General features: G+C 25.2%; 1 protein-coding gene across 2 annotated transcripts in view; it reads right to left on the bottom strand.

The window, feature by feature from the left end:
• Positions 1 to 2300: 2300 nt before the first annotated feature.
• The window catches only part of LOC129957063 (Golgi resident protein GCP60-like), a 65357-nt gene continuing 54555 nt past the window's right edge, over positions 2301 to 13102 (bottom strand). The window contains exons 6-8 of one of the 2 annotated variants that reach the window (XM_056069199.1): positions 12570 to 12753; positions 10525 to 10809; positions 2301 to 7770 (exon numbers count right to left, since the gene is read on the bottom strand). In XM_056069199.1, the coding sequence (XP_055925174.1) occupies positions 7550 to 7770; positions 10525 to 10809; positions 12570 to 12753 (690 nt within the window). In that variant the 3' untranslated portion in view covers positions 2301 to 7549. The remainder of the gene's footprint in view (positions 7771 to 10524; positions 10810 to 12569; positions 12754 to 13102) is intronic. The other variant, XM_056069200.1, reaches the window with a different exon arrangement.

Below are 13102 nucleotides of genomic sequence, written 5' to 3'. Positions count from 1 at the left end.
AATGAATTTCCATATGCTGTTCATTGAAACAAGTGGATCACTCCAGTTGTCTGTGTTTGTTTTCACACATGGAAATAAGTCATGTGAATAAACAATATTTGCATAAAAGAATAATATTCAAGCTCTTCTTTTTTTAATTCTTAAATAATCACCATAACAAAATTATATGGAGACTAAAGAATTCAAAACAAAGGAGAATTTGACACAAGTATAACCATACTTAAAAATAAAAAAAATCTAAATTGTTTTTCTTGTGGAATTACATGGAAATAAAATCACTATCACTGTAAAGTTTATTTTTTAAATTTTAAAGTAATCTAAAAATGGCTTTTATATGTCTAAAGTTTTTGAAGAAAAACATTGAACTTTGGTTAAGATTTAATAAAAATTTTATTAAAATCTCAAAAAACCTTCATTTGTGAGTTTATGAAGTAGTTACATGCCAATTTTCATAAATCTAGGGGCCAACAATTTGCCTTATATTTTTCATGATACATTTTATAATTTACATATAATATATTATAAATATTATTAAATTAACACTAAAAGTAATATGTAGGTGAAATTCAAATAGAAATCTCAAATACATGAAGAATGAAAAAGAAACAAGCTTAAATGCTAAAGAAAGACTACAAAGGATGAAAAAATAATGAAGTGACTCTAAATGTTAATTGTATAAGTATAAATGAATGAATGAATACATTCAAACATAGATATATCAGAGTGTGCATAATATAAAAACATAAATGGAGATAATGTAACAGAAGTTTTACACTGTTACAGTTTAAAATATTTACTTTGAAATTTTTTGTAATGATTTTTCTGTTTTGGAAGATATACATTAGTATCTAAAGAGATGTCCTTATCTTTATGTATTTATTATTTACCAATATTTCTGCATGTAAAAGTTATATAACAATAAATTTTGAAATTGTTTTAAATATAGATATCATAAATCATAATGAAAACATAAAAGCTCATTTATAAAATATATAATACCAGTTTAAATTTAAATCATGTTAATCTGATTAATACCACAGACACAAACATCATTCAATAACAAGTAATTCCTGTTGTTTCACTTATATTCTTGCAGTAACCATTCCTTAAAATAGGATCTTTAACAAAAATTTTTGCATTCACACTGGATGTGTTCTTAAGTTAAAATATTTTCTGCTAATATCTCTATGACTTTGCATCTATTACACATGTGTAGAATATATATAATTAATGTAGAATTGTATTAAAAATTATGTAAATACAAATTTATCATATATAAAGCTGATGCATGAAAGTAAATATAACAGTTTTTAGTTAAAATAAAATCACTTTTAATGCACAATAATACCATTTTAATAATGATTATTCTTTTCAGTAGTAATTTTTAAAAAAGCTAATGGAAAAATTTGCAATAAACTCTAAAACTATTTTTGTTATATTCTTTTCTGTTTTCTTTTTTAAAAAAATGGTTTGAATTTAGTTTGGAATTAATGTCATAAATAATATAACAAAGCAGATGTGGATTTTTGTTTTAATCAAAATATCATTTAAATGCTAAAGTTGTGAATTTTCTTAGTAAAATAGAATTATGTATTAAATTGTTTAAATATACATGTCTCAAAATATATTGCAATTCTTCCAATTTATGATAATGAAAATAAAATTTAATAAGGCATAAAGTTTTTGAAAATTCATTTTTTTTATCTATTTAAAATAATTGGGTGATAAAAAAAAATAAGTAGTCATCAAACCCCAGCTGTTTGGTCCAATTTTTATATAAGATGAAAGTATGTGTTTCCTCTAGCTATGCTACAAATAGTTGCTTGTCTCCTAATTTTGAAAGAAATCTCAAAAATGCTACCTTTCTATGCATTCTTAGTAGGAGGTGGGGGTGCAACTAAATCCCCTGGCTCCAATTATTTTACTGATTTCATTAATCTTTATTTCATTTGAAAATTTGACATTTAGATTTGCTGCCCTCCATTTTCTATGGAAATCTTGATATAGCCCTCAGTCTCAAAAATGGACCAATTTTGCATGCATATATAACCAATTAGAATGTACTTTGTTTGTTGTGCAAGTATAGTATAAAATCATATTTAAATTTTGTATGATAAGATGTTAAATTTAGGGTAAACAGGTGAATATTGAGGGTATCTTCATTTGATTCTTTTTTTAATTCTGAAGAATATAATTTTATATAAAAATATTTAAATGCAAATATTTTGTAGAAGATTCACTGATATAAATTAGAAAATAATAAGTAAGAAAAAGAAATCACACAAATTAGGAGTCATATATATGTTCATATAAAGTATCTTTATTTTCTTATACATAACTTTAACATTCTCATTCTGCACAGCAGATGTAAGAAAATAAATTTAAAAGAAGGAGAAATTACAATCTTCCCAAGCTATCACACAAAGTTTGTGCATTTGAAAAATATTTTTTTATGCATATTCCATTCCTGTTTAGAAATATCGTTACATTTCATAACAAAAAATTAAATGTTTAATAAAAAATTTAAGACAGTTAATAACAATAACAAAAAAGTTTTTATGAATATTAGAAGGATATATATAATATATATATTCTTTTAATATTTTAAGGATGTTTTTTATCTACACACAGTACATTCCTGTTTACTACAAGCAGTATGAATTTAATTCCAAATGTAGACTGCTTGAGGAACTTGTAACAATAATACTGCAATGAATTTTTCATACTAGTATTGCACTAGGAAATAATATGGCACATTTTATTTTAATTGCAAATTTATGAAAATTGAAATTTTTATTTGAAAATGAAATAATAATAATACATCAATTTTTCTGAAGGTGCCTTAAATTATTTTTGTCATTAAACAGTATATTTTATTACATTGTTTAACACTGTATAGTTAGAAAGAAGAGAGATATGTGCCAACACAGTTATGCTTTATTAGCTAACAGAGGAAGCAATGCAAATATTTTTAAATATTACCATTTTCTATACTTTGTTTTAAACACTATTATTTTCATAATTTACAAAAAATTATAATATGCAAATAAACAAATGTTGCATTATATCAAAATAAATTACTGCATTATCAATTGTATATAACACAGAATTTGTAATTAAGTTCCTCTTTAAAACAAATTACATAATCTTAAATAACATTTAAAACAGAGACTCTTAATTCAACAAAATGGGTTCATTCCTCATTGCAAAATTGTGTTGCATTAGCATCATAAAAAATTGCACTGGTACATAATATTAATAAACATAATTTTTGTAATATCTTATATTTTGTTGCATAAAAATAATTATACTGAATGGCTTAGTTAGTTGAATAATAAAACTTTTCTTTACATTTTCCAAGTTTAAATTGCATTTAATTAATGAAATTAGATTTTTTTAAAATATTATTCTTTATATACAAATTATTAATGCATAGAACTTCCAGTATCTTCAAAAAAAAAAACTTTTATTGATAACTTTAATTGAACTTGAATGATAGCGTGCAGTAACAAATTTCAATTACTAAACCATCTTCTCAGGTTTATAAAATATTACTTAATATTCTGCAAAATTACTTTACATATGTGAGTGCATGATTGCTTTAAAAGTATCTTGGGACTTCTCTGTGAACTTGTTTCTGCCTTCTAAGATTATTAAAAAAATATCTTTAAGGAATATGTAAACAATTTAAGGAATTTTTAAAATCCAATCTAAACAATTAAGAGATATTTAATGCAATCAGCAACTCAATATTCAGAAATTTTGTGTCATATGCAATTTCTGACATTCAATATGTGAACCGATATTAAAATTAAAGATTTTCTTGTACATTACACTCCTTCACATAAAAAAATGTTTCCATTTTTTTCTTTTTTCTTTCCATAAGTATGCTATAATTATGTTAATAATTAATATCCTTTGTGAGAATCAAATAATGCTACATATAAAATAATATATGGTAAGAATATAAGAGATAATAATTAGATTCTGGTTTTATGGAAAGCATTTTAATATATACAAATATGAGGCTAATCTAAATTTAAACACAGTTTTTAGAATTTTTCAGTAATTAAGAATTAGAGAGAATTTTTATACATTATCTATTATTTATTTTATGCAAAATCCCTGAAGTATTGTTATGTTCACTAATAACCAAGGAATATTTTTTGAAAAAAATAGTGAAATGTATTAACACTTTTTTATTGCTTGGCATTATTATTTGCAATTACACAAGTACTTGTAAAATATTATGACCTTCAATATATAAGCAAATAGAGAGGGATTAGTTCTGTCTATTTTCTTTAAATTTATATGTTGTCAAAATGTAGAAAGTGAGTTATTATTCCTCATATCATATATTTTATAATCAAATGTAAAACTTCTTATCAAACATGCATTATAGACATTTCAAAATACAAATAACTAAAATAAACTCGAAAAATTACACATAAGGCAATAAATCAAATAACTTGACTAAAAAAAATAATATATCAGAAGTTAATTCTCCCATGATTTCTTCACAAGTATTAATTATGCTTAACACATTCAATGCTCTTTAATTAGGAGTACTTAACCTTTAAATTTTGGAGTATGCATATAATAAAAATCTATTGCAATAGGAATTTTGATTACTATAAAGGTATTTTCTATTATTTTCCGGTAGTCTGAAGTGTATTTTTCAGTTAATTATCACATGTAAGGTGACTGAATAAGAAAGTGACAAGAATAGACATTTTTTTTAATAGAATGGCAGTGAAATCATAATCGTTTGCTTTTCTTTAAAATTCGAAATGAATTTCAGAATTCTTACCTATGCTTATTGGCTGATACAGCAATTGTAGCAGCCAATAAGCATTTATCTTAAGGAAAAGATTAACTATCTTTAGCAGAAAGGATTGCAACATAGTCATTATAAATGTGTTAAGTATCACACTACAAAAAAAGGAACAAATAACAATACATTAAAAAAAGGAACTATAAAAACTAAGGAAAAAAAATATTTTTTTTTAAACATTTACACCAAGAAAAGTTATTACCTGTATAATTATATAAGAAAGAAATTATTAATTTGTTATTGTTGAGAAAAATATAATAATCATAATTTAATTTTATGTATATAGAAAATTTCAAGTGATATAATGACATGAAATGAGAAAAGGATATGGAAGGTCATGATGGAAACAAAATAATTGCATTTTTTTTTAGTTAAATAAATCATATATAATCAGTGGTCACAAACAAATAAATAATTCTGTGAGAGTACAAATTAGAAAAAAGAATGGTATATTGTGTATAATTATACAAGAAAAATTAGAGTGATGATTATTAAAAAATATTGAAACATTAAATGTTTATTTTGTTTACCAACATTTAATGTATTTGCTCTGAAACTGGCTCACTTATAAATTAGTTCTTTTCATGTGTTAGTATGCTTGTTTATAGTAATCAAACTAAGCATAGAATTAGTAAGTTTTTTTTAGGGCATTTTTCTGCTATTTTCAGTGAAATTTTGTTGCGCTTGAATAAATGAATGAATTTTAAGAAACAGAGAATTTCTCTTTTTCAATACTGTAGTGAAAATATAGAAAGATTGATGAGCCATTGCAGCCTATATCTCTCTATCCATCTGCAAAATTAGGATCAGTGCTACAATTAGGCCTTTAAACAATCACTCTGCACTAAATATTTCATGCATAATATGATTATAATATGCGGCCCAACTGATTTCTGTCCATACAGCATTTTATCCTGAATGCCATTTCTTTTTCCTATACCACTATAAACTTCTTTGTAAATGAAATCTTAACTTTTCCATTCTAAATGAAAAAATATATTTGAACTCTAGAACAAATTGATATTTTCACATTATGAAAATGAACACCCAATCAAATTGTCCCAAACTGGTTTTATTATTTTCAATAATACAACAGAGAAATATATATAAATATGAAATGTTGCATACAAAATATTAAAGCTATGAGGCATGTTACAGTTTATGTTAACCTTGCAAAGTGTAATATATATTATTTTTTAATAAATTATATTTTATACATAATTACAATATTTATGAAATAACAATTGAAATAAATACTTCTGTTATCAATATCACAAAGAGCATGTTTCACTTATTAAGCCACATTGGAAAAAGAGCTGAAATTATTAATGTAATTATTTTTAAATAAAAGATCATAAAAGTTGCAATGTTAATGGTCTTTTTAAATTATTTCATAGCACATTATTTATTATTATGTTTTCCTTTAAAATTAATAGGCTTCATTATTACATAATTTTGTTTCATTGTAGCAACAATAAAATTAAGACTATTTTAAGCATAAAGATATGATTAACATCATTTACCCAAACAAAGAGAAATTTCAGTTGATTATTTTTGTCAGATACAAAAAAAAAAAGTATTATAATTAAAATGGTAAGAGTATGACATTCAGTTACAATACATAACTGGTTATAACTATTAATGTTATGTACAATTCATTGTTGTAATCCAATGGCAGTTTTTTAAATATTTCGATTAAAATGCAAGTTTTTTTAATTATAAAAAATCTTGAATGTGCTGTCGTTTCTTGTGCTCATATATCATTCACGTAGTTTGTTTCCGATTTATTTTATTAAAGAGCGAAAGATTATCATGTTTTCAGGTATAAAAATGTCTCATAACAAGTACAAAAATGTCTTATATTGCATAGATTCATATATAGTATATTAATTATTAAGTAGACTGAATTGATCTATCTTTTTTTTAATTGTTCGTCAAATATTTTAAATACACAAAGAGTTAATTGAGTTGATAAGGATAACTTTTTAAAGTTACTTCTTTTTTCTTTTCACTTCCAAAAATATTATTTACAAATGTTAATTTTTTTTTTATGACTGATATTCCATGTGTAGTAAGAATCTAATTCCCTATAAAATCACAAGTTTTCTCTTAATAATGAGAGACTTATAATTTATAAATACTAATATATTTGATTAGTAATTATTTTATTTACATAAAAATAATGCACAAGATGCATATTATTTTCATTTCAAAGAAAAAAAATTATAGAACTGACTGTAATTTTTTTATAAAAGAAATCGTAAATAAAAATATAGTAAATTCTTCTAGAATATGATGAATAATGCTCTTATATACACACATAAAAATACATACTACAATGTGCATAATATTTACCTTAATATTTATGTTTTTTTTTATTTCACACCCCCCCCCCTCAATTCTTTCTATGAAAATGCAATTTACATTAAAGAGCAAATAATTTATTCAACTAACTGATGTGTATGATCTTATTATTACAACACTGTAATCAAATGCTGATAATAAGCATGAAACAGTTTAAATAGCACTTAGTCATGTACCATACATTTCAAGAATACTGGCTTTAAAAGGATATCACAATGGAAAACAATGAGATTAACAAAACAATAACACTGCATGTGCACTAAATTGCTTCAATAGATCCCAGCAGTTCTGGTGAAAAATTGCATAGTATACCACGAAAGCTTAAAATATTTATCTAATCACAAGTCTTTTTCATCGAGTATAGTAAACTCTATAATACAATGTTTTTGATCGCCATAGGGAATACGAATTATCAAATTTCAATAAATACACTCCTTGACCAGGATAATTGTGACTGCCAGCATAAACTTCTTCATGGCAATCTCTTCTGTAAACTGGTATGACAACACTGAGTGGTGGCTTGTCAGAAAGTGTGACACCTTTTTCGATGTCATTTCGACCTGTATCGAGATCTAAAAGGAAATCAAAATGAAACAATCAGGGAAAATTATCACTTTTTATTACCATGGAAGTAAATTTTAAAAACTATTTATATTGAAACTAGTTTAAACTGAAATGCTTTTTGAATATTCTTAAAGATTACAAATCCATCGTTTAAAACAGGGTGCATAGTGAAAAACTGCTGCAAAAATTAAGTATTTTTAAGCACCTTTGTACATGTACACATATGTAACTTTGTGTATTTTCTAAGCATATGATATTTTCTATTTTACAATAATGCATACTTTTATTGACATTTTGTTTCAAAAAAAAATTTATTTTAAATGTGTATTTTTTAAATTTTAATATTTATTTCTGTATTTGCACAACATCTTCTATTGTAAAACAAGTTATGTCTTTTTGGTTTTTGACAAAAACAAAACAAAAAAAATAATTATTATAAAAATGAAAAGCTATCAATACCAAAAAATTAAGTCAATGTTTATAAGATTAACAATAAAACTGTGTGATTTTTTTTCAATATTTCTTAAAATTAAAAACTATCAGTTTATTTAGATGGATACATCATTTCAGAAAATGTCAACATTAATATACAAACATGATCAAACAGTTTGTATTTGATTTTTATACATGTAACAACAAATAAGGCTTGACATAGCTGGGATGAAAAGAGTAAATTTCCTCCTGTACTAACTCGCTACATTTAGAAAACTTAGTTGCAGTCTCATAAAGATAAGAGCTAAGCATTTTGAGTTGGTTGTCATCATAAGACTGGCAAAATTGCAATGAAATTGACAACAGGACAATGCTATATTGTAAATGAATTTCTTAAATCATTTTTTTAATAGAAAAGAATAGCAGTGTTAAGAAATAGTCAGGCTATAAAAAATATTTACTTTAGCTTTAAAAAATTGCAAAAAAAAAAAAAAAAAAAAATGTGATTATATACTTTATAAAGAATTAAAATGCTCCAATAACTTCTTGTTTCCATAAATAAAGAAACAAATTTGTAAAGTCAAAAAATAGACAATTCTATAGTTAGATGCAAAATGAAAATTAAAAAAAAAATGTTAATTGAAGTATTCTTTTCTTTTTTTCTTTTTTTTGAGCCAGCACGAGACAATATGCCAGCTAAAATTTGGTCAGAAAATAAACCAATCATGCCAAATAAAATTTGGCCAGAAAATCAACCAATCACGGCAATTAAAATTTGGCAAGATTGGTCCAACGAATAATAATTTTCAAATGGACAGGGGTTATTTAAAAAGTACTCCATGAAAGAAATAATGATTACTGAAAACTTATGCCTTCAAGTTCAAATCCAATCATACTAGATTTTATGTGATCGACTAACATAGTTACAAAAAGCAATTAATTATATCTCAGTATAGTACATTAAAATCAACCTAATAAGTCATTCAAAAAATTGCTCCAAAACCACATATGAAATAGAATGATGGAATGTGTAATGTACTAAAGAGGCTTCACTGCAAGTGTTTTTACAGCAGCTTCTACAATGTTCGATATATCTCTTTGGCGCACCAAATTCATCTTGTATTTTTGTTTTCTGTTAATCGGACCAATATGAGTTTTCTTCTTGAACAACACATAAAAAGTACCTGGTATAACTTAAATAAATTCTTCAATATCAAAAACATTAAAAATTTGTTCAGTGCTTGTATTTATTTATTTATTTATTTTTAATTTTTCAAACGACAAAATTTTTTCACAGTATGGCACAATACATATTTCATACTGCCCTTCCTGGATAACTATTCCAATATTTCAATAAATGGCAATGCCCATTGTTGAAGAAAAAGGCTCATGAGCATTATTTTAATATGTGTTGCAACCCCTGGAGCTATTTCACTCTGGATTCCTTGTATTCTTCACTTTTCTTGGATTTGTTTCTTTACCTCATAACAAGCTTTTATCACATAACAAGTTTTAATCTCATAAACAAGCCTTTTTGACTATGCTTTCAAGTTATCCTATTCAACATGTAGGGAAACAAAATGAATAAAATGCTGCCTTTGCGCTTCTCAAGAAAATTAAGCATTTTTTAAGGGTCTTATTTCAAAATTAAACACTTTTAAGGTATTTAAAACTGACTTTCAAATTTAAACACTTTTTAAGTGCTTTCCATGATGCTACACACCCTGTAAAAAATGGTGATAATCTATCAAACTAGTAATGACAGATTTATATATCTCCACTAATAATTAAGTGTGTTTGTGTGTGTGCATGTTTTATTTAGTTAAAATTAAAGGAACATTTTAACTTTTCCCATATTAAATTCTTAAAATGTTACAATACAAAAAATAATTTTACATCATTTTAAAATTCTAAAAAAGTTTTAATGGCACCAATTTATTTCCTAAGGAATTTTGACAATTTTTAAAAATATTTTTTACACTATATTTAACAGTAGTTTTTAATATTTGATGGTAATTAAAATAACTAAGAAAGCTGCTATTGCTAAAGTGTATGCTTATTTATTTATAACAAAAACTTTAATAAAAAATAAGCATATTTATTAAGTTAATTTTCAGAACTAAATTATTTTTCATTTGCAGTTTGTCTTTTTTTTTAAATTTAAATATATATACTTAGAATCCTTAAAACATTCTCGAGTCAAAATTAGTTCATGAAAAATTTTTTACTCATAAAAAACAGTCGTCAGTGATAAAAATTTAAGAAACCATGGATAGCCAGCCACATGCGTACAAAAATTTATTAATCAATCAATTTTAGATTTTTCTAACCTTCATCATCATCCTCTTCTTCCTCACTTTCACTTATATGCACTGTCACTTGAGAATCTGGACTTCTGGTCCACTCGAAGTAAACTCCAAATCCGAGATCATAACTATCTGTTGCAAATTCCCAAAAGAGACAAGTACCATCATCGTGTGTAGGAACTCTGACTGTGACTGTTTCTCCATGACCTACTTTAATGATACCATCTCCCCCTTCCTTCCGAATGGCTTCTTTGAATTCAACAATGTCTTTCCTGGTCCACATGTGGGCTGCAGCTACAGGTAGAGGATCTAACAATAATAAAATTAAATAGTTTAGAATAAAATCACCATATTTAAGAATTTTAGAATATAATAATTAATTATAAAAGATTTTAATCACAAATTTAGATGTAAATTTTAATAATAAATTTAATAGCATTAATCTACAAAAAAACGGAAACTCAAGAACCCAGTTTACATATTATAACACTACTACAATATTTCTCTCATATAAATCAATAATAAAATTTGAAGGCATATTTTATTTAATTACATATCTTATTTTGAAATAAATGATGGCTATTTTGGAATGAATCTTCTAATTTTGAGATATATTTTGATTACAATTGAATTGGAATACCACACTTCAAACTCTATATGAGACAAAAGGATAAGGATTTCCACAAATTTAATGGGCTCGATGACTACACAGTGGACCTTCAATGGAATCAGGATTCGAACCTCCATCTGTCTGGTCCAAAGCCAAGATACTGTTACCAAATGACAGATAACAAGGAATTTTAGGAATCAAAAATCTATATTTAACCTATTCAAGGAGTCAAAAATATGCTACTGCAATTTTGTGAAGAAAAAAGAAAATTTTATATTCCAGCAAAACTAAGTAAAAAAAAAAAAAAAAAAAAAAAAAACTTAACATTTTGTGATAGTAATTTATACTGCAGTAGCTTTTAACCCTCTGACTACATATTTTTTTAAAAATCACTATTTAGATGCGATGTTGCAAATAAGTTTAAATATTTTTTAAACAAAGTGAACAGATACTATATGTTAAACAATAATAATATGGTATAATAAAATTCTGTAATCATAAAAATAAACACACTAAACTACAAAAAAACTTGGGATGCAATAGCAAATGGACTGATTGCTAACCCGCATAAACCACAGAATATGGAGCTGGAGGGTTAAGGGCTTCACTTATGTAATTCTATATTAATATTTTTTTTTTCAACTAAGCTAACTCTTCTATGAACTAAAACAAATGTACAAGTCCATGAATTTCAAATAATCAACACATCTAATAAAAAGAAAATCCTATAATAAACCAAATGAGTCAGTTCTCTTTTTTTTATAAATGATCATCATGTTCTCAATCTTTTTCCCATCCAGTGATAACAAGTGAATATGATTCGATTTAAATATAGATAAGAATTGTCTATTAAATTGCAAATATATGATTCAATGCCCAAGTATAAACTTTATTTTTAGATGTAAAAATCTATCATAAGACAACTGTCATGATTTCAGTATTTGAAAATTAATTTCAAAAATTTCAGAGCATTTACAGTTAATTAATGGACAAGGTGTCTTAAAAGTATATATACACCAGGAATAATTACTACAAAATCAATACAAAATAAAATTTTATAACCCCTTAGTGTAAGTGATGAAATTTTATATCTATTAGCTGAATATGAATTTTATTAATGTTGATAACATTAATATAATTGAACTAATAAGCATATAATTTTATCTTAAACATAATCACATTCAATAACTGTTCTCAATTTGTTAACTGAAATTGATTTTAAGTTATAAATATATTTTCAGGAAAACTCCCAAAAAGAAATCCAGTGGAGTGAGGTCCGGTGAGAATGAGGGAACTAAAATAAATCTATTTTCCAGAATCACTTATTAATAAAAATTTCACCAAATAGGCTCTCATATTGCAATGGCAGTTAAAATAAGAGGAATTCAAAGTATTAATACAATTTTTTTAGATACTTTGCATTAATAGGCTGATTTAAACATGAATCATTTTTCCTTACCACATATTTCTTCTTCTGACACTTCAGGAGTACTCTCTCTCACTGGTTCCACAGTATTTTCTTGTTCCGCCATTTTTATTGAATTTGTTTTATGGTTCTGAGAAGGTGAAAGTTGTTCTTGAAGTACTTGTTGCATGTATTGTTGATAATGTTGCTCTTGCAGTTGGCGAATAAGAACAGCCTGCTATATGTAGATATAAAAAAAAAAATCAACATTTTTAGCTAAGATTAAGGTTAGTTAAAAGTAAGATTAGGAAAAAAGTCACAAAATGCTATGTTACAATCTATATATATAATGCTAAAGTAAGGGGCACAGAATTGTTTATATTATTTTTAATTGAATGATACAGTCAAATGTGAACAAACTGCTGAGATTATTTAATTAAACTCTTTTATACCAACATTTAATTCAATACTTCAATTAGCTAATTAATGGAACAGCTAAATATAATTAGAAATGCTCAGAAGAATACTCAACATGTCACCAAAACCTCCACTCAGTAAGGGGAAAGAGAATGTACAAGATAAGGCAT

Source organism: Argiope bruennichi, chromosome 11 (assembly GCF_947563725.1).
Source record: "Argiope bruennichi chromosome 11, qqArgBrue1.1, whole genome shotgun sequence".
In the NCBI taxonomy this organism is placed as follows: domain Eukaryota; kingdom Metazoa; phylum Arthropoda; class Arachnida; order Araneae; family Araneidae; genus Argiope; species Argiope bruennichi.
The sequence above is the reverse complement of the archived record's forward strand: the minus strand, read 5'-3'. Positions and strand labels throughout refer to the sequence as shown.